The sequence below is a fragment of the Schistocerca americana genome, chromosome 7, assembly GCF_021461395.2.
Source record: "Schistocerca americana isolate TAMUIC-IGC-003095 chromosome 7, iqSchAmer2.1, whole genome shotgun sequence".
Lineage (NCBI taxonomy): Eukaryota > Metazoa > Arthropoda > Insecta > Orthoptera > Acrididae > Schistocerca > Schistocerca americana.
Genome location: NC_060125.1, coordinates 136,199,858 through 136,226,872, shown reverse-complemented (window position 1 = coordinate 136,226,872; position 27,015 = coordinate 136,199,858). Strand labels below are relative to the sequence as shown.

General features: G+C 44.7%; 1 protein-coding gene across 1 annotated transcript in view; it reads left to right on the top strand.

Annotated features, from left to right (window-relative positions):
* Positions 1-536: 536 nt before the first annotated feature.
* LOC124622171 (myogenesis-regulating glycosidase-like) overlaps positions 537-27,015 on the top strand; it is an 85,677-nt gene continuing 59,198 nt past the window's right edge. The window contains exons 1-2 of the mRNA XM_047147815.1: positions 537-657; positions 22,746-22,859. Of these exons, the coding sequence (XP_047003771.1) occupies positions 648-657; positions 22,746-22,859 (124 nt within the window). The 5' untranslated portion in view covers positions 537-647. The remainder of the gene's footprint in view (positions 658-22,745; positions 22,860-27,015) is intronic.

Here is a 27,015-nt window from a genome sequence, read left to right as displayed (position 1 = left end):
GTGACGCTAGATAGCAGAGATTAGGGCCAACGAGCCAGCCGTTCGATCAGGTCGGAGGAACGCATTTATATTTATCACACCAAATGTGTTATCTAATATTCGTTGTCTGAGACTAGCAGATAACGAGAGGCTTCTGGAAACTAACACATCTGGAGTTATCAGGTGGAAGCCCTTCCTACGATGTCAGTTTGTCATTTTTTTACATGATTCAGTTTCAGTGTAGTCATTATTCTACCACTATTTGATAGTGTTTTCTATGTTGCTGAGTCTCCTACGTTACTTTGTAACTATAAACGAATAAAGCATTAAAGTTATTTCTTGCATAACGTTGTTTGTTATAAGACACATAACTTCGGCAAGTAACGATACTGAAAGTATGTTTATTGCACAAGAAGAAAATTCTCGAATTAAACTGTTTCGAAATTTATAGCTCGTATGTGATTTAATGATACAATATCTTGACTTTGCTTATCAGGCGGCTGTCTGATAGCGGCAGTTGCCGTGCCTGCGGCCGCCGTAATTATTTCGATATATGTGTAGCAAGACGGTAAGTGTTCCTGGCAACGTCTGTGTACGTAGAACAGGAAGAAGGAAAGAAGAGGAAAAGGAGACAAGAAAAGAAAGGACATCAGTCAGTGCTTAAGAGAATGGGAAAAGGTGGGCTATTATCTGTGACATATATTAAAATTTTTGGATACGTAATTTTAAACGAAGATTGTTAATGTTTTTAGCGTTACTTGAGTTCAACACGTAGCAAATTCTAGAGTAAGGTCTTCACAGAATAGTTATATACTACACAGGTAAAGTATATCATATCTGCAACGATACATGAGTATAACAACAGATCGTATAACAATAGATCGTACCAAATATTTTCACTTTGCTTACTTTGCTTACGAGAGTGTCATGTCCAGACACTCTGTGACCAAAATGGTACTGAAACAGAGGATAACAGACTAAAGGCTGAATTCCAAATGTCTTTTTCCAAAGCTGTTTCACAGAGGAAGACTGCACTGTAGTTCGTTCTTTACATTGTAGCTCAGATGACAAAATGTTAGATATCGAAATAGATGACAGAGGGATAGAAAAATAATTAAAATCGCTCAAAAGAGGAAAGGCCGTTGGACCTGATGGGATATCAGTTCGTTTTCACACAGAGTACGCGAAGGAACTTGCCCCCTTCTTGCAGTGGTGTACCGTAGGTCTCTAGAAGAGCGTAGAGTTCCAAAGGATTGGAAAAGGGCACAGGTCATCTCCGTTTTCAAGAAGGGACGTCGAACAGATGTGCAGAACTATAGACCTATATCTCTAACGTCGATCAGTTGTAGAATTTTGGAACACGTATTATGTTCGAGTATAATGACTTTTCTGGAGACTAGGAATCTACTCTGTAGGAATCAGCATGGGTTTCGAAAAATACGATCGTGTGAAACCCAGCTCGCGCTATTCGTCCACGAGACTCAGAGGGCCATAGACGCGGGTTCCCAAGTAGATGCCGTGTTTCTTTACTTCCGCAAGGCGTTTGATACAGTTCCCCACAGTCGTTTAATGAACAAAATAAGAGCATATGGACTATCAGACCAATTGTGTGATTGGATTGAAGAGTTCCTAGATAACAGAACGCAGCATGTCATTCTCAATGGAGAGAAGTCTTCCGAAGTAAGAGTGATTTCAGGTGTGCCGCAGGGGAGTGTCGTAGGACCGTTTCTCCTCACAGTATACATAAATGACCTTGTGGATAACAACGGAAGTTCACTGAGGCTTTTTGCGGATGATGCTGTAGTATATCGAGAGGTTGTAACAATGGAAAATTGTACTGAAATGCAGTAGGATCTGCAACGAATTGAAGCCCGGTGCAGGGAATGGCAATTCAATCTCAATGTAGACAAGTGTAATGTGCTGCGAATACATAGAAAGAAAGATCCTTTATCATTTATCTACAATACAGCAGGTCAGCAATTGGAAGCAGTTAATCCCATGAATCATCTGGGAGTAGGCATTAGGAGTGATTTAAAATGGAATGACCACATAAAGTTGAACGTCGGTAAAGCAGATGCCAGACTGAGATTCATTGGAAGAATCCTAAGGAAATGCAATCCGAAAACAAAGGAAGTAGGTTACAGTACATCTGTTCGCCCACTGCTTGAATACTGCTCACCGGTGTGGGATCCGTACCAGATGGGGTTGATAGAAGAGATAGAGAAGATCCAACAGAGAGCAGCGCGCTTCGTTACAGGATCATTTAGTAATCGCGAAAGCGTTACTGAGATGATAGATAAACTCCAGTGGAAGACTCTGCAGGAGAGACGCTCAGTAGCTCGGTACGGGCTTTTGTTGACGTTTCGAGAACATACCTTCACCGAGGAGTCAAGTAGTATATTACACCCTCCTACGTATATCTCGCGAAGAGACCATGAGGATAAAATCAGAGAGATTAGAGCTCACACAGAGGCATACCGACAATCTTTCTTTCCACGAACAATACGAGACTGGAATAGAAGGGAGAACCGATAGAGGTACTTAAAGTACCCTCCGCCACACACCGTCAGGTGGCTTGCGGAGTATGGATGTAGATGCAGATGTATATGTTCCATCATGCTACAATCCTTCATGTTAATCTTTATCTTCCACATATTATACCAATGTACGTTAAGAAATATGGAATACAAATCCAATTATTGCGTTCTGGACAAATCTTCGAAGCAAACACTTGAAACGAACTCACGGAATCCAGATACTGATGGCTCCATTTATGCAAGTATCGATGTACCTGATTGTACACAGTTGGAGGTCACAGGGGCCTGAAGATGGCATTACTGAGATGCTGCCGGCCGGAGTGGCCGAGCGGTTCTAGGCGCTTCAGTCTGGAACCGCGTGACCTCTACGGTCGCAGGTTCGAATCCTGCCTCGGGCATGAATGTGTGTGCTGTCCTTAGGTTAGTTAGGTTTAAGTAGTTCTAAGTTCTAGACGACTGATGACCTAAGAAGTTAAGTCGCATAGTGCTCAGAGCCATTTGAACCATTTGAACTGAGATGCTGAAACGATTTCCTCGGTAATTATTTGACCGGTTGCTTTCCTTTATTTGCAATTGATCAAGAGAGATTGAAAAATGAGTTTCGACGTCTGGAGCTTCGCCACCGCTGACATATTCTCTCCCTCCATCATAGCGTTACAGAAGTCGCCAACGGACCCGCCGTATTCCAGCTACTGAGGAACGTATTCCAGAGGTCACACTCCAAGAGCCCCAGCAAAGTACACGTAGCGTAGCAAGGCAGCTGTGTGTCTCGCAAGGCCGAATGAAGCAGCGTGCACTGGTGAGGGTGTCTTCAATGTGCACGCACAATGCCCACCATGAGTGTGACATTAGCCCGCACTTCACCTGCGACCGTGGATATCAAGTTGGCATCAGTGTCTGGGCCGGAAATTGGGAGACAGGAGTTTCAGTTCCTGCTTGTTGAATAACCGGTTGACTGTCGAAGGTATCATGCATTCCTCTCAAACTATTTTCTTGATGCACTAGAAGATGTTCCACTTCAGGTTCCTCAGAACTTTACTGTTCCAATGTGATGGTGCACCTCCATACTTTGGAATTAATGTGCGGCAATATTTAGACAGAACATTTTCAGGGAAATAGCTCCGGCGGGATGGATCAGTTTGTAATGCCTCGGCGTTCACCTGACCTAAATCCCTAGGATTGCATCCTCTGGGGACACTTGAAGAAGCACGTGTGTTCTACACCTCCGACACAATATGTGGAAGAACTGATAGCGCGTGTTGATGCTGCTCTTGTATCTGTAGATGCATCCACGTTGCGAAGAGTGCAGAGCTGTTTGATCCAGTTGGTCGCGCAAAGTTTGGACATGCTGGGAGGTCGCTTTGAGCATCTGCTCTGAGGACAACGTTTTCCTTTGTAAACGTTGTGAGGTCACTGATATGGAGATTATTATTATAACTGGTTGCTAATTTATTACGTCTGAGCGGATGTACTGCCTGTGGTATAAATGACTAGTAGATGTTGAGTTGTTTAACTGTGCAGTCATCTTTAGCACATTGAAGTTTCTGTTGTTTTTGTAGTTCTTCTGTCCTACGACAGGCCATTTGTTTCAGCTGTCTATTTCTGACTTGTCTGACGACGTCTTTGTTACGTTCACCGTATCAAAGCACTGTATAATGTAAATGTCGGATATGGGTGGTTTAAGAAACAGTATACAGGGTGAGTCACCTAACGTTACCGCTGGATATATTTCGTAAACCACATCAAATACTGATGAACCGATTCCATAGACCGAACGTGAGTAGAGGGGCTAGTGTAATTGTTTAATACAAACCATACAAAAATGCACGGAAGTGCGTTTTGTAACATAAACCTAAGTTTTTTTTAAATGGAACCACGTTAGTTTTGTTAGCACATCTGAACATATAAACAAATACGTAATCAGTGCCGTTCGCTGCATTGTAAAATGTTAATTACATCCGGAGATATTGTAACCTAAAGTTGACGCTTGAAACCTCCGACGTTCAGTTGCGTGTTGTAACAAACACGGGCCACAGTCGGCGAGCAGCATCTGCAGGAACCCGTTTCATGTGTCGCTACATCAGCAATTACATGGTGATGACTTTAATCATCGAGTGAAATTCTGTCAATGGGCATTAACAGAGAATGCGTTGCAGTTCTACCTGTTTACCGATGAAGCGGGTTTCACAAACCACGGTGCAGTGAATCTACGGAACATGCATTACTGGTCCGTGGACAATCCTCGGTGGCTCAGCCAGGTAGAGCGACAGCGACCGTGGAATGTAAATGTACGGTGCGGAATCATTGGCGACCACCTCGTTGATCCTCACTTCATTGCAGGGGCCCAAACAGCTGCAACATACATCGCGTTTCTACAGAATGATCTGCCAACGTTGCTCGAAGATGTCCCACTGGAAACGCGTCGACGTATGTGGTATCAGCATGATGGTGCACCTGCACATTACGCAATTAACACTTGGCTGATCCTTGACAGGATGATCGACGGGCGTTTCATAGGACGTGGAGGACGCATAAGTTGGCCAGCCCGTTCTCCTAATCTTACACCTCTGGACTTCTTTCTGTGGGGTAAGTTAAAGGAGAATGTGTACCGTGATGTGCCTACAACCCCAAAGGATATGAAACAATGTATTGTGGCAGCCTGCGGCGACATTACACCAGATGTACTGCGGCGTGTACGACATTCATTACGCCAGAGATTGCAAATGTGTGCAGCAAATGATGGCCACCACATTGAACATCTATTGGCCTGACATGTCGGGACACACTCTATTCCACTCCGTAATTGAAAACGGAAACCACGCGTCTACGTGTACCTCAGCCCTCATGGTAATGTACATGTGCGTCAGTGAAAAAGACCAATAAAAAGGTGTTAGCATGTGGACGTAATGTGCTGTTCCCGTCTCTTCTGTACCTAAGGTCCATCACCGTTCCCTTTGGATCCCTACGTAATTCGGTGCTCTCCGATACACACGATCGAACAGCGGAGGAGTGGTACTCAAGCGTCAACTTTAGGTTACAATATCTCCGGATGTAATTAACATTTTACAATGCAACAATCGGCACTGATAATGTATTTGTTTATATGTTCATATGTGCTAACAAAACTAACGGGGTTCCATTTAAAAAAAACGTAGGTTTGTGTTAAAAAACATACTTCCGTGCATTTTTTATGGTTTGTATTAACCAATTACACTAGCCCCTCTCCACACGTTCGGTCTGTGGAATCGATTCGTCAGTATTTGATGTGGTTTACGAAATATATCCAACGTTAATGTTAGGTGACTCACCCTGTATAATACAGTTTTATGGTAGGAGGAAATTCGCAAAAAAAAAAGCGCCTCGACCCAGAATCGCGATCTGCCTGATAGGCGCGACCAATAAAGAAGCAAAAAAGCACGTTTCCAACACTGTGTTCAAGGTCACAGCGACTTCCAGAGGCACTCAGAGACACTATGTGCATCCCAGAGTGTCCCTGAGAGCTACAAAACGAAGAAGAATCGCTTCTCGGCTTTTGACAAGATCATGTGTAGTATTTTTGGGGTTCAAGGTCATATAAGTAAAACACTGTATACATTAAAGATCATTTATTGCCTATAATACAACATACAGTATCCTAAATTGTTTATCTTACAATTGTTATTGCCTACTTTGGCCCAAATAAACAAATACTCGTCAGAATTAAGGAGCTTCTTTCTTCTAGTTATGGAAAACGGCTTATATGGAACCAAGGTACGATAAGGAATCTTCTGTAGCAGTCCGTCACTCTCTGTTATACTCCAAGTCTTTCAAGCCAAAAAGTTTGCAAATATTTACTATCAAAACCAGCCTTGATCACAATTTATATTTTACAGCGACCGGTTTCGACCACTACTGTGGTCATCTTCAGACCATTGAGTAAGAACCGCCTTCTGGTGGTAAATAGCGTAGTGATTTACCACCAGAAGGATGTTCTTACTCATTGGTCTGAAGATGACCACAGTAGTGGTCGAAACCGGTCACCGTAATAAATCAATTGTGATCAAGACTGTTTTTGATTGTAAATATTTGTAACAACATTGATAACTGTTCATCCCACGATGTATTCAAAGGTAATCAAAATGCTTGCATGAGGAAAACCTTCAAGGCCGCCATAGTCTGCGTGACTGCCCCATACAACAGCTGAGGTCAACCATGTACTGCCTCCATACTGATACGTCACACGTGAACTGCATTTTTAAGTCCACGAAAAACACTGGGACCACCAATAAGCTGCTGCTTATTAAATTTCCCAGTAAAGTCTATGTAGATAGCTTTCAATGACCTACAGACAGGAACATACCGCCGAAGTTGACGGCGATAATAACGTCGATGAGGCTTTGCAGCGGTACGTTAACACACAGTGAACTTAGAATTGCACCTACTAAAAGTGCTATAGTTACTTTACATGTAGATACAGTGTTGACGGATAGCCAGTCTTTAACGTCCACTTACTGCCGGAAGCACGTGCAGGACCATATTTTGTGTGACACCTTTTTGTATTGTATGTGAGAAATCACGCTGCGAAGTCCGAGTGGGAGAATTTTTCTTCAGGCTTTGTATATACACAATGTTGAGAAAAATCATTATGGCCACCTACATAAAAGAGTGTTAGTCCACTTATGGAACGCAATTTAGCAGTGATTCTGCGTGCCGTGGGTTCGGGAAGCACTCGATAGGTTACCAGAGGTTTGTGGCAGCGGATGCCTGCACACAGGTCACAAACTTCCCGCAGTTTACGTGTGGCTGGTTTTTGGGCGCGTGGCTTGCGCACGGCAGCGTCCCAGTTGGGTTTCATAGTATTCAGAGAAGCCGAATATGATGGACAAGACATTGACGTGAATCCACTATCTTACTCCTAAATCCATTGCAGCAAGTTTCCAGCCTTCTGACACGGTTATCCTGCTGGAAGATGCCATCGCTGTTGAGGAAAACATCGAGCATGAGGGGTTACAGGCGGTCCCTAATAATATTCATGTCCTATGGCAGCCCAAGCGAATGTCCCGCATAACACAGTACTGCCCCCACCGTCCCCTGCCGTAGCGCGCTGCTTGTTAGAGCTGGTTGACGGCATCTGTCACGACTAACGACCTGGTTTAACAATAAAAGGGTTTCGTCCGACCAGACGACACGATTCCATTGATCCACGGCCCAATCTATATGTGTTTGTGCCCACTATAATGTTAACTGATGATGTTGTTCAATCGACATGGAACACGGCGTGGTCCTCTGCTGCGGAACGTCATGTTCAACACTGTGCGCGGAACGTGTGCTCCAAACCACCTGTGCCTGCGCCTGCAATGTACTGTGTCGTCAGATCTGCCACAGACCGCCACCTGTCCTGCTTTAGAGAGCGGGCAGGCCTCCGATCCCTATGTTCTATGATGAGGTACTGACATCCAGCTTCTTGTCGCTTACCCGTGGCTCCAGCACTCTTCAGCCACTTTCCACAGACGCTCACGACAACAGCACGCGAACAGCCGACCAGCTTCGCCGTTTCCGAGATGCTCGCTCCCAGACGCTGGGCCACAACAATTTGGCTTTTGTCAAAGTCGCTTAAGTCAGCGGATTTCCGCAATTGCGCCACATATCGTAGCTAGAATGATTCCTCATTCATCTGTACTCCACCCATATAGTTGTACTTCTCTTACTGCGTCACGTGCTCACAGCTCCACCAGACAGCACACAACCTCACGTTAGGCAGTGGCCATAATGTTTCGGCTCATCAGTATATGTAATATATAGGTTGAATCACCTAAAATTTGCACCGCAGATATTGCTGAAATGGAAAGTGTTATGGATGTACAGTTTTTGCAGAATGTATTGATGGTGGGGGCCTCGAATTGTTAGCCAATCAACAGAGTTGAAACTGTATTTTTTGTGGATATATACACACTTTAAACGGAACAATGTCTATTGACAGTAACAGACTAAAAGTAGGGTAAATCAGAATGTCAGTAGTGTTTGTTGCAGGAGTCTAGTGCTAGTCATTTGCCAGATATTATGTCGTGCAAAGTTTCCACACCGACAATTGTTTCTGCCGTTCAACCAGCGTAATTGTTTGTGGTTTGTTTACAGTGTGCTCGTGTGTTCCTTGAGTGAACTTGCTTGGCAGTTAGTGTGTGACCTTCCAAGCAGTAGGTCGTGAGTGGACGATGGGATTTACCAATGCAGAAAACGGCGACACGCTCGTGTTGTATGGAGAGTGTAGGGAGAATGCAGTTCGTTCCTGTACGGGTATACGGCAAGATAGCCAAACAGACGTCAAGCATCTCGGCTATTATTGCTCCTGTTGCAGTTGATCCGCACCCTTAGCTCCCGCGCCTTCGTACGAGGAAATGGTACGAGTCCGGAAAGTGCCCTACGCATTCTCCATCGACATAGGTTCCATACCTATCACATCTCTCTCCATCGAGAGCTATATGGAAACAATTACGAGAATCGTGTTAACTTCAGTACATGGGCATTCAAAATGGATACTCCAGATATGTACCTTTTCTAGTGGTGAAACCACATTTACCAATCATCTGTAGGTACACCGCCGAAACATGCACGGATGGTCTATTGACAATCTTCGTTGGCTTCTTCAGGTGGAACGCCAGCGTCAATGGAGGTTAACGTGTGGTTTGGGATAGTGAACTTCAGCGCATAGATCCGTTTTCCATAGACCGAACACTGAACGAGCACAAGAATCACAGACTCGTAACACATCATCTTCCACGGATGCTAGAAGACGTTCCTCTGTAGAATAGGAGGAACCTATGGTACCAACATGATTACTGTCCATCCATAGTGCACAGACCACTACAGCATATCTTCTTGAATTGTTTTGAAATCGTTCGATTGGGTGCAGAGGGTCTGTACCGTCCCCCGGATTTGACGCCTGTAGTTGGGAAAGCTGAAGGACGCTGTCTACAAGGGCACAACAATTGCACCCGATGATATGCAACGACATTCATTTTGAACACAACCTGCGATGGTAAGTTGTCTCGTTATTGGTCAGAATCCACGTAACTAGTGTATGCACTTGTGTTGTTCTTTAGTGTGTGTTACCACAGATACTGTACAAGTATCGGTGTGGAGACTTTTCAGAATATATCTCGTAAACGAATAGTACTAGAATCCTGCAACAAACAATCACTGCCAGTCTAATTTACTCATTTTTTTTGTGGTTATGTTGCACTTTGTATGTACAGGTGTTTGTGGAACCGTCACTGAGATCAGTCAGATTACATTGTGTTAATTTGGGCCTTATTCATGTTTGAAGGAAGTTATATATTTATGTCCATACAATGTAATAGACGCCCTACAATGGTAAATGAAGGAAAGTCTCTGCTACATTTCCACACTTTCGTAGCTTGCCACTTTGTCAGGATACTTGAGCGAACACAGCAGACTGATGGGTCGGTAATTTTGTGGGAGGGAGTGGTCTTTCCCTGGCTTCGTGAACATCAGGACCTTGGCCGCCTTCCAAAGCGTTGGTGTTTCAGGATTCGTTAAGTGTGTGAGGTATTCTACGGCTTTATCCGTGAACTCCTGGAGGACACGGTTTTGAATGCCATCAGGCACAGGGGCCTTCCTAGCGTTAAGGTTAACCATAACCAGACGTACGCAAACATCACAGTACCCACATCCTGCGACACCTCACTTTAGTGAATACTAACCCTTATGCAGAGATGGCAGTCGACCTATTGTGTTAGAGGGGCTCCACTTCTATATTAAAAAAATGTTGCAGAGACTGGGATCTAATCCGCGCATGCAGTAAAAGTTACAGTATGTGTGGAAAATGGTTTCCATGGGCCGCAACGCACATACATGTACGCGCTGTAGCATGTTCTGTCTCATACATTCACATTCGCCAGGCAGTATCCAAACAGTGTCAAAGGCAGCATAAATGCACTGCTCCAGTATCGCCACATCTGAAGTGGGATCTGCATACACGATACTTTTGAGATGGCCCCATAACCAGAAATCGCACGGGTTGAGATCCGGTGAACGAGCACGCCAGGCAACTAGACCCCTCGCTCGATCCATAGACCATGGAAGACTCGACTGAGATGCATCCGGACATTAAAGGCGAAGTGGCCTGGGGTACCATCATTTAACAGCCACATAACCCTTCGAATCATCAATGGCACTTCTTCCAGCAGCGGAGGCAAAGTCCACTTCAAAAAACGCCAATACTTCCGGCGTGTTTTGGCGTGATGGAAGGAATACTGGACCCAAAATATGATCGTCAATAAACCCGGCCAACACATTCCGGCTGCACCGATGCTGATGATTCGCTATCACCATAGTGTGGGAGTTCTGCTTACTATCCCACAGACGACTGTTGTGAAAGTTGAAGATACCACTTTGCGTATAGGTGGCCTCATTGTGAATAGGATGGATGACACAAATCCCTGAATCGTCATTGCCTGGTGAAAAAGCTAGTGAAAAAACTGCCTCCGATGTGGAAAGTCTGTCGCTAGTAAGCCCTGCATATGATGTGATAAGGGTAGTACAATTGTCATGGAGAACGTTCCACACGGTCGTCTGGCTTATTCTGTAAGGGCGGGTCAACTGTCTGGTACTGACACGGCGCTCGCTTTCCACAGTGTTAATCACATTTTAATCCAAGTCTGGTGTCCGGACATTTCAGGTATGTTCTTCATGATTTCCTGCTTCCTGAAACGACCCTTTCTCAGAGAAACGGCGAAACATTGTTGTAAACACTGAATGTTGTGGTTGTTGTCGGCGGGGATGGGTCTCCTAATACAACCTCGCTGCCCGCCGCCAGTTACCATTTGCCATAACGTAAGTAAACACCACGTCGGCAAGCTCTCAATTTCAATACGGAACCATTGTGTACAACGCTGTACCACGTCCACTACAAGGTGAGTCAGCAAGGGAGGTGAATCGGACACAACATTACCAATTACTACGGCAGAAGAGGGCGCTAGGGCATGACGTATGAGGAACAGTACCACCCTCTAGGAGGAAACCATGCATACTGTAACTGCGGCTGCGTGGTATAGCGCGTATTAGACCGCAGCTGCCAGCCTTTGTGGCCGATCGATTCTAGGCGCTTCAGTCCGGAACCGCGCTGCTGCTCGGGTCGCGGCTTCGAATCCTGCCTCGAGCATTGATGTGTGTGACGTCCTTAGGTTAGGTAGATTTAAGTAGTTCTAAGTCTAGAGGACTGATGACATCAGATATTAAGTCCCATAGTGCTCAGAGCCATTTGAACCTTTTTAGACCGCAGCTTCTATAACAATTTATGACTGAATAAATGGTCTCTAGCACGGAAACCATGCATTTCAGGACATAGGTTCATAAGACACGTTTTGTTCCGTATCCTCTCATCGTTCAAACCCTAGAGTTTGTACACCGTGGAAAAAATCACACTGCATAATTAAAAATATAATATGTACCTTATAATTGGTAGGCGCTTGGGCGTCCGGCAACGTTTAAATCTTTCCATAGCACGAACAGAGCTACGTTTTCAAAAGCTTTTAATATTGGTAATTTTCGCCTCACAAACATTAATATACGCTCAATAGTAAACGCCTGATGGCCTGAAGTTATCAAACAATTGTACTGTAAAAGAAATGAATCGTCGCATAGCAGCCACAGAATCTATTGTTCTTTATCTTTGCCGCTCCTGCGTGGCGGTTGTGAATCTCTGTGCACACGTATCGATTAATGATATAAACAGAATTCTGTTTTTTCAAGACAAATGAGGTCTTGAGAGCTTCACATTTTACTGTTTCTATTCCATGACAGGCGGACGCGGACTTGCTGCGTTCCGCAATCTGTATTTTATAATTTGTGCAAAATAGTCTTCTCAATCAGGAAACATAAAGTTTTATGTAATTAATTATGAGCAGGCACCATCAAGAGGCCATTAATCTCAAGTATTGCCTGTGATGTGCAAAGCTTCTGTTAATACGCACCAGCTATTGTAACTGTAATATAAAAAGGTACGTAGCATTAAAAAACTTATGTTTATAGGAACTGTGCTTATTTAGACAAATTATCCTTAAGTATCTCCATCTCCTCATTACTTGAATGTTAATCATTTTGTACCAGTTTATCTCCAGAAATTACGATCACGCTGATGGAGCGAACGCAGCATTGTGGCAGGAGGAGCATTATCGTTGTACTGTCATTTCTGAAACAATCCTTTTCAATTGTCTGTTGATTTCTTTTAAAGTTAGTAAATCTTTTGGTCCCTTATTGTTGATCCGGGTATTACTGCATCGCGGTCACGAAAACGAGCGGAAATGATAATGTTGCTTCCTATCAATCTCAAATAAATTAATCTGCTGCTTCATGTCCAAAGAATGTGAGGTATTTAGTGACTTGTTACTATAAGATATTTCAATAAATCTCTGATTTTGTCGCCAAGTTACAAACAAAACATCATTATATCTTCAACACTATCCTACAAGCTTTCAATGTGGTATTGGTCACTTCAAGCCACAGAAATATTCAAACTCAGCTGAGTGCCTTACAGAATGAAATTCCCAGTGTGACTGCGACTAAGAAGCACCACCAGAGTGAATCTCAAGAACGTGCCGAAATTTTCAAAGCAATCTTTAAATGAAGCCGAAATAATTGCTTGGAACAAAATACAATTGTCGGAGAGTATAATAGACCGACCCATTGTTTGATACATTAACGGTAGGAGAATTAATAAGACACACAACTTTGCCAATCGCTGGAACAACTGTATGGCGTCGACACCATTACGAAAACAAAAGTGCACATTACAATCTCACTGTCCTACTGCAAAGTTTATCCAACTTCGGCAAGCAACGATACATTTCCTTCACATGGAAATAAACAACGTACCTTTATATTTTTGCGAAAATCAAAGGTTATTAGAAAGACATGCCTGGTAGTTTCGTGGATTCGTGTCTGCAGGCGAAGAAAAATTTCAGATTTCTGCTTGCAAGAAAGAGAGAAATAGATGGCAACGTGGGTGACAGGTTAACGTGAGTGCTGTTGACCCGAAATAAAGTGTAGACGTTGATGCTGTCAGTCATGTGATTAAGACGAGCTACTACACCGCCCCAAAAAGTTAAATGAAAAAGTTGGCAGTTTTGCAACTGTGTCGAACTGGTGCTGAACTATCACAGAAACATTTGAATACACGTCTTCGTTGCCCTGCTACCGTTCCCATACTCCCAATTATGCAGGGTGAACCACAATTCCACCGACAAACTTCCAGAGGATGTACAGGGTACCTGCTGAGTATTTTGGCTTCAGGGACCCACGGTCTGTGGCGAATCGTTATAGAATCATAACGTAATTTTCATTTAACTTCCAGAGGATGTACAGGGATACCTGCTGAGTATTTTGGCTTCAGGGACCCACGGTCTGTGGCGAATCGTTACAGAATCATAACGTAATTTTCATTTATTCGATTTGTTACAGTTGCCACCTTTCTGTGTGAATACCTTCACAACAGTGAAAAAAATTGAAAAAACATACACCACACATCACTAACTAACATAGCAAACTCCACAGACACACAACACCACTGTGGTGTGGTTACCTTCCCTGCGGTAACAGCACAGCACAGCGTGTCGTTGTGCCGCTATTCCACTGCATTCAGTGAACCCATACACGAGGTTCGTAACAGTCAACTGTTCATCTGCAAATCTATCCACAATACTACTGTGTAACATTGCTGACGCATAAATAACAGTGCCGGAAAACAAAAGCCTAGACAGAACAGAGCAGTACTTAAGCCAAACAGGAGGGCAACGAATTGAAAAGGGCATCACTATTGTTAGCAGCAGCTACCGTGAGCCAGTGGAAACAAGACACAAAAAGCATACCGTCAACATCTGCACCGTTCTGCACTTTTCCAGTACGACAGAAATACACTCCTGGAAATGGAAAAAAGAACACATTGACACCGGTGTGTCAGACCCACCATACTTGCTCCGGACACTGCGAGAGGGCTGTACAAGCAATGATCACACGCACGGCACAGCGGACACACCAGGAACCGCGGTGTTGGCCGTCGAATGGCGCTAGCTGCGCAGCATTTGTGCACCGCCGCCGTCAGTGTCAGCCAGTTTGCCGTGGCATACGGAGCTCCATCGCAGTCTTTAACACTGGTAGCATGCCGCGACAGCGTGGACGTGAACCGTATGTGCAGTTGACGGACTTTGAGCGAGGGCGTATAGTGGGCATGCGGGAGGCCGGGTGGACGTACCGCCGAATTGCTCAACACGTGGGGCGTTAGGTCTCCACAGTACATCGATGTTGTCGCCAGTGGTCGGCGGAAGGTGTACGTGCCCGTCGACCTGGGACCGGACCGTAGCGACGCACGGATGCACGCCAAGACCGTAGGATCCTACGCAGTGCCGTAGGGGACCGCACCGCCATTTCCCAGCAAATTAGGGACACTGTCGCTCCTGGGGTATCGGCGAGGACCATTCGCAACCGTCTCCATGAAGCTGGGCTACGGTCCCGCACACCGTTAGGCCGTCTTACGCTCACGCCCCAACATCGTGCAGCCCGCCTCCAGTGGTGTCGCGACAGGCGTGAATGGAGGGACGAATGGAGACGTGTCGTCTTCAGCGATGAGAGTCGCTTCTGCCTTGGTGCCAATGATGGTCGTATGCGTGTTTGGCGCCGTGCAAGTGAGCGCCACAATCAGGACTGCATACGACCGAGGCACACAGGACCAACACCCGGCATCATGGTGTGGGGAGCGATCTCCTACACTGGCCGTACACCACTGGTGATCGTCGAGGGGACACTGAATAGTGCACGGTACATCCAAACCGTCATCGAACCCATCGTTCTACCAATCCTAGACCGGCAAGGGAACTTGCTGTTCCAACAGGACAATGCACGTCCGCATGTGTCCCATGCCACCCAACGTGCTCTAGAAGGTGTAAGTCAACTACCCTGGCCAGCAAGATCTCCGGATCTGTCCCCCATTGAGCATGTTTGGGACTGGATGAAGCGTCGTCTCACGCGGTCTGCACGTCCAGCACGAACGCTGGTCCAACTGAGGCGCCAGGTGGAAATGGCATGGCAAGCCGTTTCACAGGACTACATCCAGCATCTCTACGATCGTCTCCATGGGAGAATAGCAGCCTGCATTACTGCGAAAGGTGGATATACACTGTACTAGTGCCGATATTGTGCATGCTCTGTTGCCTGTGTCTATGTGCCTGTGGTTCTGTCAGTGTGATCATGTGATGTATCTGACCCCAGGAATGTGTCAATAAAGTTTCACCTTCCTGGGACAATGAATTCACGGTGTTCTTATTTCAATTTCCAGGAGTGTACAAAGCTAATTGGTGTGACTGTAGTAACTCTGCAACGAACCGCTGGAGACTGTGGGTCCCTTATACCAAAACACTCAGAATGTATCCCTGAAAAACCTTAGAAAGTTTGTCGGTGGAATTCGCGTACGTGCTATGTACGGGAATCCCAGCAATGTTTCGCCAGAGGGGAACCATCACTAGCAGCTCTAAGAAATCAGCCACCCACACCATGTGCGTTTGCCAGTCACGTACGTACAAAAAATACACAACAGCTGCCAGAAGTTCGTGCACACAACTTGAAACTTTCAGTGACTCCTAAGAACTTTCCAATCAGTTGTTACTAGTTTCCGTGGAAAAACGATCAACTCTTCATTCGCAGATTTTCCGTTCTTGGAAATAGCGTGAAACACCTAAAATTATTATATGTGTTTCATAAAGTTGCATTCTCATGCTCACACCGACCCCCCCCCCCCCCCCCCCCAATCTCCTCCACTCACCACTCCTGTAGTACCTGGCTAGAATAGTCTAAAAATTAACCTGTCGTGCTATGTCCCGCTTGTTGTATGTTATTTTGTTTACGAGTGATCTAATGTGAGGACGCTGCAGCCAACTACTCCTACCTTTTTCAGGTGTACCTGCAGTTTCCATATACTGTGTAGTTCTCCTTATTTGGAGCCAACTAGTCCATCATTATATTAGTTATGTCCTCATTATCTACTGACTGGTTTAGCTATATATTTCAAATCGTTAATCCGCTCTTTAATACATTCCCTCATGGTCTTCCCAGATTACCAGATATAAGGAGAAGTACGGCTAAATGTTTTTTGAATGTTTGTATTTTATACCGTATTATGCCCTGGAGTCTGTTGACGTGCTGTTTATAGAACGGGCGCCTGGTACGCTGCCAGTATCTCCTGAGGCGGTTCCTCATTGAGATAAGGCCCAGGATCTCCTGGGGCAGGGCCGTCGGGTGTTGTCTTGGTGTTGTGTATGGAATGGCGTCAGTCATTGCGTCTTGGACGGCAGTTGTGAGAGCCTCCACAGCCCCATCGATTTGCTGCGGCTTGTTAATTTCGTGGGTGTCAGGAATACGGCTATCAAGCGTTTCCTTGAACAGCGTCCAATTCGCGCTTGTTTGTCAAGTGTCCTGCGTGGTTCGATGTCCTGCAATGTTTCTTCCGTGTGCCGTATTACAGGCATGTGGTCTGAGTCCAGATCGTTTTCAACCGTAGTGTTGAGTGTGCATGAGGGCTGTGTCTAACACGTCTGGCCTGTGTCGAACCTGTGTAGGCACGAACGTGGGAAGTCCAGCCCAAATATAATGTAGTTTCGGCCTAATGTGTGTTCGTATAGTTTCTTGCCGTTGGAGGTTCGTATTCGTGAGTTCCAATCGGGGTGTTTTGCGTTTAGGTCTCCAGCGGCGATTACCCGCAGTGCTACGTTGAGTACTGTGCTGATATCGCGTGTTATTATGTTTTTAGGAGGATTGTACATCGATACCAGTGCGGTGTTGGCTCCCATTGAGCTTGACACTGACGGCCGTGGCCTCTAGTCTTTCAAGTGCAGGGAGCTCGATGTTTGTGTGTTCTATGTCTCTGTGTATTATGATTGCTGTGCCGCCTCCCCTCCTGCCATCCGCACGGTCGGTACGATAGACGCAATACCCTGGGATGTTCAGTTGTTTGTGAGGCGTAAGCAGTGTTTCGTTCACAAGAGCGATTCGGATACCCTTTCGCTCCATGAACGCGGCCATTTCGGCTTTTTTGTTTGCGATCCCGTTGGCATTCCAAAACAGGATCTGTGAGTTAGCGTCTGCGTTTCGGTGCTGGTGTGGCGTATTATCCATGTAGTAGTGTAAAAAGTGGTGTGACAGTGGCTTGGAAGCTAGTCCAGTTGAGCGTACTCGACATGAACTGCGTGAAGAGTTGTGAAACAGAGCCCATAATCTTCTCGACTATTTTGGTGGTCGTGAGTCCGAGGAATAATGTTTCCATTATTCTCCGGAATGTTGACGTAATGTTGGGCGTGTCGGCCTGTGTGTTGTTGGTCACGTTAGCGGCCGCTTGTGCCTGTGTTGGCGTCTGGTGAGAGCTGGCTTGTGTGTCAGCTGCTCGTGTGACAGTTGTGGGTGCCTGTGTATTCACTGTGGTGAATGGGTGTGTTGTCTGGATTGTCGAGTTGGTGTCCGAATTGTGTTCGTGAGGATTGGTGTCCTGTTGCCTGTGTACTTGTTGTGGTGTGGTCGTGTTCCTCCTGTTTCGATTGTTTCTCCTTCTCCTCCTCTGACGCTGTGGTCGTCCCTGTATTGGTGCGTCTTCTGTAGCCTGTGGTGGGCTGTAGTCCGCGATCTCAGGGGGTAGAGTGGTGTTGTTACTGGTTTCGTATGGTGTACCCGGTGCTGGTGTGGTGTTAGGTGTTGTGTTTGTTGTGTGTCTGTTGCTGGGGGTGTTTGTTGTGAGTGTCCTGAGCTCTGGGGCTCCCTAGCTGCTGGGGCTGCCAGCGACCACTCCAGCGAAGGATATTCCACTTCTTACTGGGCTCGGGAGCGGTTTCGGAACTGTGATGGCGGTAGGTTTGCCGTGTTTATCTATTTTGCGCCTCAGAGCTGCTTTGTATGCAATGCACCCTCTGTAGTTTGCCGGACGGGCAGCACCACAGTTAGCGCACTTGCAAGGTGCTGTGTTGGGGAGTTTGCACTGTTGGGTCGTGTGACCGCCAGCGCAAACGCGACAGCGGGGAGCGGACCGCATCGGATACCCGCGTGCGCAAAGCGCTGGCTGTTGTGGCATTATTGGGGGCTGCGCAGCGTATTGTAAATCTCTACATTGAGGACCATATGAAGAAACATTTTAACTTCAACAGGTCGCGGGACTTGGCCGTGTTGGCCAATTCCGCCATGTAGTTGTGCGATGGTCTTGCTGTGCCGAAATCTGTCATTCGGTTTACCCGAATGCACTCCAATCCGAGAGCAGTTCGTGAATCTATCCCCTTGATCACGTATTGCTGTGTCTTTTCAAGGACTGTTCTGCACGTGAAATGCTCTACCTTCCTTTCTTTAAGAAAGTCCAGCAGATTCGAGTAGTCTGTTTTGATTGCCACGTACAGTGCGGCGTGTTCCCCAGTGAATTTTGAGTAGTATGTTGGGGGGTTGTGTTTCTTACTAAATTCTTTGTTTAGGAGATGTATGATGACTGGTGGGAAGCCAGTCGCGGATTTGTTTGGGTTCTGCGTAGCTGCTTGTGAATTTGTGAGTGCTGCAGTCGCAGGGTTGTTCGTGTTGGTCCCTGCGTTGCCGTTGTTGTTAATTTGCGGTGTAGTTGGCGTTGCCAACAGCACTCGGCGGTTGCCACGTGAGTTTGCGGGCTCACTTCTTTGTGTGTTTGGCTGCTGTCTGCATCGGGGACCGACCTGCTGCCACGGTCCGTCTTCCGTGTTAGTTGTGTCCTCCGTCGGCTCTGGCTCCAGTTCCGTCGGTGCTTGGGCCGCCGGAGGTGAAAGAGGGCGCGTATCTTTCGAGTTTTCAGCAGGCGCTTGTGTGTGTGATGTGGGTGTTGCTGTCTGCGTGTGTTCACTGCCCATCAGCAGTGCGATCAGCTCTTGCTGATCTGCAATCTGCTTGTCCTTTAAAGCGACTGCCTCTTGGAAGGTAGACAGTGGGACGGCAATGCTGGCGGGAGTAGCCGGCATTCCCTCCTCTTGGGCGGCAGCTTTGCTGCGGGTTAATTGTGGGGAAGCGCAGGAAAGATCGGCCATCTTTGCTGCTTGGAGAAATTTTATTCGGATAGGGAAGGATGTACGACAATTTGCGAAACGACAATTATTGCTTTTTTCGGCGAAAGTGCAGTGTATTGTGTCCCTACGGGAGTCCCTACGACCTATCTGCCCGATGTGCAATGCGCGGCGCAAGAGAGTGCGGATAGAAGAGAGCGGCCTACAGTGAGCGGGGTTATCCAACGTGAACGGGCCCCTGACACCGAGATTAGCCTACCAAAGAACGGGAGAGCCCCGCTGGGGAGGTTTGCAACCGGAGTTGCGGGAAGTTGAGCCGAAACTCTTGCCGCTTTGCGGCTGGAAGCGTTAAGCGGCTTGTGCTGGTTCGTGGAGCTCAGAAGAGCGTCACCGGCAGCTACGCCAATTGTTGCTTATTTGAGACCACTCCGAGGAGCTAACAGACGGGCAGCTACGCCAGGTGCAGAGAGCAGCGTTCCGCTCGGGTCGGCTGCTCGACTGCGAGTGCGCCGTCTCTGCAACAATGTATGATTGAATAAATGGTTTCTACCATGGAAACTAAGCATTTCCGGACATCAGTTCGTTAGACCTTTTCTGTTTCGTATCCTCTCATCGATCAATTCCTAGCGTTTGGACACGGTGGAAAAAATCACCTTGTGCTAAACAGGCTATTTTTCAACTACATCCTGATGCTGTCTAGGAGTTAGGAGAGAGGGATGTAGTCGTTGACTAAGGCACGTTCACCCAAGAGTAATATAGGAGCAGCTGAGAGAGCTGAAGAGTTTTCTCAGGGTGCATCTTAAAGTTGTCTTACCCGTGGACAAGTGCAACGCTACAATCTGACTGGAGAAGCAGGATTATATTAAAAAGATGAAGTGTTTACCATCTGATCCAGTGTATCGAAGGCTCTGTGCTAACCTGACAAAAAAGGTTAAGAGGAAGAGTAACAGGCTCCTGAACAAAAGATCCTTGTCGCAAGAGACTTTCAAGAGAACTAATTGAGCTGTCCCTCCTAGAGTATTTGGTCTGTCAGTAGCGTTGGTGCTTTAGCATACGGCGTAGAAAAACACCTTGCTACTCTAATGAACTCACTAATAAGTGGGTGTATGTCACATTAAGAATGTGGCGTATTTCTTACGTCGATTAGAAGGGTTGAATGACCACTATAGTTTAGTAAGTCTCGATGAGGTCTCACTCTTTACACGCATACCTCTGAGTGAATGGTTGCGGTTAAATTTGGCATCGAATTAAGGAAGGTACTTCGACATGTGTTGACTTCCACTTGCATTTTATTCAGTGATCAGTTCAGATTGAGTTGTGATGGGGAGCCATTTGTGCATGAAGATTTCGAGGCCCTGGAGTCGGCGTCATGAAGCCTGCATGTTTTTTTTTTCGATATGAATGCTATACTTTTATTTGACTTCGAGGAGGTGAGAATTTAAAAGACTTTTTAGAACGTCTGAACTGGAGCCACCCTCCACGATGGAACTGGAGAGGATGGCTGCCTTCCCTTTTGTGAAGGGTTGGACAGGAGGAAGCCTGATGGTAAGTTGGGACATGCCGTTCATTGGAAGCCAACGCAAGCCAGTTGTTACCATCCGGCAAAGCATCAAGGGGTACAAGGGGTACTTTGTACCTTGCTTTATACCGCCCATGTTATCACAGGCCCTGAAAGTTTGTCAACTGAGTTAGCCACCTCAGCCGCCTATACTAAGAAACGTTATAGTGGAAGGCAGATCAGACGCACTTTGCACTATCGGCCAACGGTGAATTGGGTGAGTGATGAAGTCTATGGCCGTTGTGTCCTACGCAGGTAGCTTTTTCAACAGGATTTGTGGACAGGAATGTGTTTTCGGACCACCATTTAAGATTATGGCCCTTTTAGAGTCTCTAGAGAATAATCTGGGTTTGTGTAAGGCAGGTGTTTACCTTATCCCTTGAAATTGTGACATGTCATACTTTGGTCAGATTACCAGGACCGTGAAGCACCTGTGTAGTGAGTGTGTGCCCGCATCTCGTGGTCGTGCGGTAGCGTTCTCGCCTCCCACGCCCGGGTTCCCGGGTTCGATTCCCGGCGGGGTCAGGGATTTTCTCTGCCTCGTGATGGCTGGGTGTTGTGTGCTGTCCTTAGGTTAGTTAGGTTTAAGTAGTTCTAAGTTCTAGGGGACTGATGACCTCAGATGTTAAGTCCCATAGTGCTCAGAGCCATTAGTGAGTGTGTGTCACACACTGTTACACAACGTGAGCAAATCGGTTACTGCAGAACATTGCCCGGACACCGGTCATCCTAAGAAATATAATGACACGGAGATTCTTGGGACAGTTAGGAAGTGGTTGAGATTAAATTAGCAAGGAACGTTATAAATTCTGACAGGGCTTCCGTTCTCTCTCTGGTCAAATAACAGAAGGACAAAGTTAAGGCTACGTCTCATGTTGCTAATTAATGTTCATTATCGATAACTTCTGGTGTTGGCCGTCTGCGGTTGTGTAGTGGCACAAACGTTTGTGTGTGTGCGTGCATGTGTGTACGTGTCTGCGCGCGTTGTCTTTGATCTTACGGCCTCATACTGGCATTTTAATTTTCTTTGCAAAGCACTGTCTCGTTACATTTGTGCATTGAAAATGACAGTGCGAGAAACTGTCGAAATATTGGTGGCTGTCGAAGATGTCACCTGGTTGCATTTCTGTAAATTGTCTGAACACTCTTAGGTTGGTGACAATTTTCACATTGATTACATTTCTAAAACGTGCACAAATAAGGTCATTTTTAATAAATTAAACTGTATTTATATTTCAAAAACATATTACATATGGAAACTCTGTTTTGTAGGCCACGATTTGGGACTAATCCAGGTGTGAGCTTAAGTAGTACACGAGTTTTTTATTGATTCACATTAAACGAAACAAAACGTAGAGGAACTGGAAATGTAAAAAGTCTTAATTAATGTATACAGCATTCTTCACACATGAAGTGCAGAGATGACAACAGGTGTAGTTTTCTACGATTGAGATACCACGTTCTCATGTCTCGTGCAACAAAGACACAAATATTTTAGTCATTCTTGCATGATAAAACTTTTGGTACATAGTAAGTATAAGAACAGTGCAGGTTTATCTTAAAACGTAAAATAGGAGTGAAGAGAGAGGCAGCGATAACATTCCATCATTGCAAACTGCTGTTTTCCAGGTGGCTGGATGGCACCTCTGCTATTATTGGTGCTGCTGTTGCGAGTCGCCGCTGCCGACCTCAGCACCCACTACAGTGACAGCGGTCATCTGCTGCTGTTGTCGTCCAACAGGAGTGAGTCTCTCAACAGTTTCAGTGACACTGGGATTCTGTACGCTTATTTAAAACACGCTTGAAACGAAAAATTGTAAACCAGACCTTACATTAAAGACCAACTCTAAATAGAATTACATGACACTAACTACACGAAATACCCTCAGACTTCAAGAAGAATATAATAATTCCAATCCTAAAGAAAGCAGGTGTTGACAGATGTGAAAATTACCGAACTATCAGTTTAATAAGTCACGGCTGCAAAATACTAACGCGAATTCTTTACAGACGAATGGAAAAACTGGTAGAAGCCGACTTCGGAAAAGATCAGTTTGGATTCCGTAGAAATATCGGAACACGTGAGGCAATACTGAACTACGACTTATCTTAGAAGCTAGATTACGAAAAGGGTAATCTACGTTTCTAGCATTTGTAGACTTAGAGAAAGCTTTTGACAATGTTGACTGGAATACTCTCTTTCAAATTCTGAAGGTGGCAGGAGTAAAATACTGGGAGCGAAAGGCTATTTACATTTTGTACAGAAACCTGATGGCAGTTATAACAGTCGAGGGACATGAAAGGTAAACAGTGGTTGGGAAGGGAGTCAGACAGGATTGTAGCCTCTCCCCGATGTTGTTCAATTTGTATATTGAGCAAGCAGTAAAGGAAACAAAAGAAAAATTAATAGGAATTAAAATCTATGGAGAAGAAATAAAAAAAATGAGGTTCGCCGATGACATTGTAATTCTGTCAGAGACAGCAAAGCACCTGGAAGAGCAGCTGAACGGAATGGACAGTGTCTTGAAAGCAGGATATAAGATGAACATCAACAAAAGCAAAACGAGGATAATGGAATGTAGTCGAATTAAGTCGGGTGATGCTGACGGAATTATGTTAGGAAATGAGACACTTAAAGTAGTAAAGGAGTTTTACTGTTTGGGGAGCAAAATAACTGATGATGGTCGAAGTAGAGAGGATATAAAATGTAAACTGGCAATGGCCAAGAAAGCGTTTCTGAAGAAGAGAAATTTGTTAACATCGAGTATAGATTTAAGTGTCAGGAAGTCGTTTCTGAAAGTATTTGTATGGAGTGTAGCCATGTGTGAAAGTGAAACATGGATGATAAATAGTTTGGACAAGAAGAGAATAGAAGCTTTCGAAATGTGGTGCTACAGAAGAATGCTGAAGATCAGATAGTTAGATCACATAACTAATGAGGAGGTATTGAATAGAATTGGGGAGAAGAGAAGTTTGTGGCATAACTTGACTAGAAGAAGGGATCGGTTGGTAGGGCATGTTCTGAGGCATCAAGGCATCACCAATTTAATATTGGAGGGCAGCGTGGAGGCTAAAAATCGTAGAGGGAGACCAAGAGATGAATATACTAAGCAGATTCAGAAGGATGTAGGTTGCAGTACGTACTGGCAGACGAAGCAGCTTGCACAGAATAGAGTAGCACGGAGAGCTGCATCAAACCAGTCTCAGGACTGGAGAGCACAACAACAGCTGCAAGTAAGTTTCATAAGTGGCTTAACACATTCAGAAAAGACAAAACGTCGAATAGCTTGTTACTGTTTGGTTCTACCGACTTCTTCTTGCTACACTCAAATATGGGCCAAAAGGGAATCTGAAATGTTGAACGTTACTTGGGAACTGGCTCCGACCCCAGTAACGTTCGACATTTCGTTTTGTCCTGATGTCCCACGAGCTGTTGCTACGTGGCTACGTGGCCACGTGATATGATTCTCACGAATTAATCGCTCTCAAATTCGACGATCTATAGCCATAACTGGTTCTTAAACCTAAATTTCTATGTATAAAAGTAGATGTAACATAACAAAATTTCTATCACAGCATTACATTGCTTTAAATTTTCTGTTTGTTTTTTAAATCAATGAATGTACACAACATCAGTTGCCGTCATACTCAAATGCTCAACGTTCATTGCTGAAAGACTGCTAACAGAGAAACACATATAACTATATTTCATTATTTATTAGTTATCCAGACTAATTATAGTTATATTATTCCAACGAATAAAGTTTTTATAAGCTATCTTCACCCAGCAAGCAATATAAAATCAGTAATTAAATTCATAAAATTCTTGTCACTATTACATAACCCAACGAATAAAGTTTTTATAAGCCATCTTCACCCAGCAAGCAATATAAAAACAGTAATTAAATTCATAATATTCTTGTCACTATTACATTAGGTGCAGTACATCCTTTCCTTGAATTTTTACTAAAATGTATAGTTATACAACAACTTACAGAATGAAATATAACTGATTTTAACAAAAATTGTAGTACTACTAACAACTATTACATTATACTACTATATACGAATTAGAATTTTGCATCTCACCGTACCTTCTACAAAAAATTCATGATCGAGAAGAATTAAATCTCAGCAATCAAGATTTATTTACAGCAGCTATAATCTTAATGTTAGGATTAATGTCTAAATCAACCCTAAGTTCCTTGTTCTAAACTTAAGTTAAATAAACGAATAATCTTAAAAGCTGTTATTAAAAGAATAATCTTTTATGCCTTAGTAAAATTTTGCATCTGTAGTATTGCACTCTGGATTTTTAACTGAGTATAATATCTAATTTCCTGGTAAGAGAGAAATTCTCAAAAGCAAATTTACAGTTTAGCACTTTTAACTTCTGCTTCTTACATCAAAAACGATTACTCTCAACAAACCATAAGGACACTGGTACTTTATGCATTTAATTTAGAATATGAATTGGAATAGTAGGAACCTCAATAATAACACTTTTTCATGCTAAATTAGGACAATCCAGATCTCTGACTGTAGATGATCAAATTTATTATGTAATTATTACAGTCAAAGATACCTGCTTGTACATATTTGTGCCACTGTTATCTTAGACGCTGCAATTTTTTTACACAAGATGGCTGCCTCTAAATTTACGTTACATTTATCTTGAGTAGTACAATATAGGACCAAATATGGCTGCCTTAATCAGTTGTGCTTGCTCAAGATAAGTCCAACACCATCACGTTGCAGTGGACTTAGCCCAGCGTAAAAACTGTGGGAAATTTAGAAAGGTCCGGGTGAGATAGCTTGCATATTGCATCGTCTATGTATCCAGCGCTGTGCTAGCTATAAATTTAAATGAAATTAAAATAAATGGATGCTAGTTTACTTGTTAAAAACAAATACTGCATTCTTTTAGTGCACAATTTAAATAATGTAGGGGAAGGGAAGCATAATAGCCAGTCTGGTCATAGTTGCCATTTTTGTTTGTCAGTGTGTATAGAGCTGCAATCTTAGAGAAATTGCACAAAGGTTCGTTCGAATCCTACTCAGATACGTTTGGTCATTTGAAGGATCCAGGATATGGCACTGTCTTGTGGCGATATTTCGAATGTTTTTGAGACGCTCTGATCAAAAGTAAGTTCTTTATTCAAAAACTTATTGCAAATTTACATAACAAATTAGATTTTTGTGACACTGTTGCGTTGAAATAGTGGTTACGTATCGGCAGTCTCGACGATTGCTTCACTTCAGACAGTCGCCAGCTATAAACAGCTTTTGTGGAAGGGCGTCAAGGTGGGCACAGCAAACAGCAAGTAGCCAGTATACTCGCCCTGAATTAACTTTTTTATCCACTTTTAGTTTCTCTTATGTTAATTGAAGTGTTGGCTGAAGAGCCAACACTGTTTTTCTAGAGGAGGCTGAAATGCACGCGTTTAATTACACGCTGACTGGCGTTAGGTCTGGAACAGGTCAGAGAAATAAGACTAGCAAAACAGGAGGTAACTGGTAGAATACTTAACTTTAATCCACAATTGTAGAACATCTCTCGTTACGGTACATGCTTCATAATATTAATTATCAATTGAATACGGCGCCTTGCTAGGTCGTAGCAAATGTAGCTGAAGGCTATGCTAACTATCGTCTCGGCAAATGAGAGCGTATTTGTCAGTGAACCATTGCTATGAACGTCGGCTGTACAACTGGGGCGAGTGCCAGTACATCTCTCTAGACCTGCCGTGTGGTGGCGCTCGGTCTGCTATCACTGATAGTGGCGACACGCGGGTCCGACGTATACTAACGGACCGCGGCCGATTTAAAGGCTACCACCTAGCAAGTGTGGTGTCTGGCGGTGACACCACGTTCCTCCCCCCCAAATCGGCGTACGGTT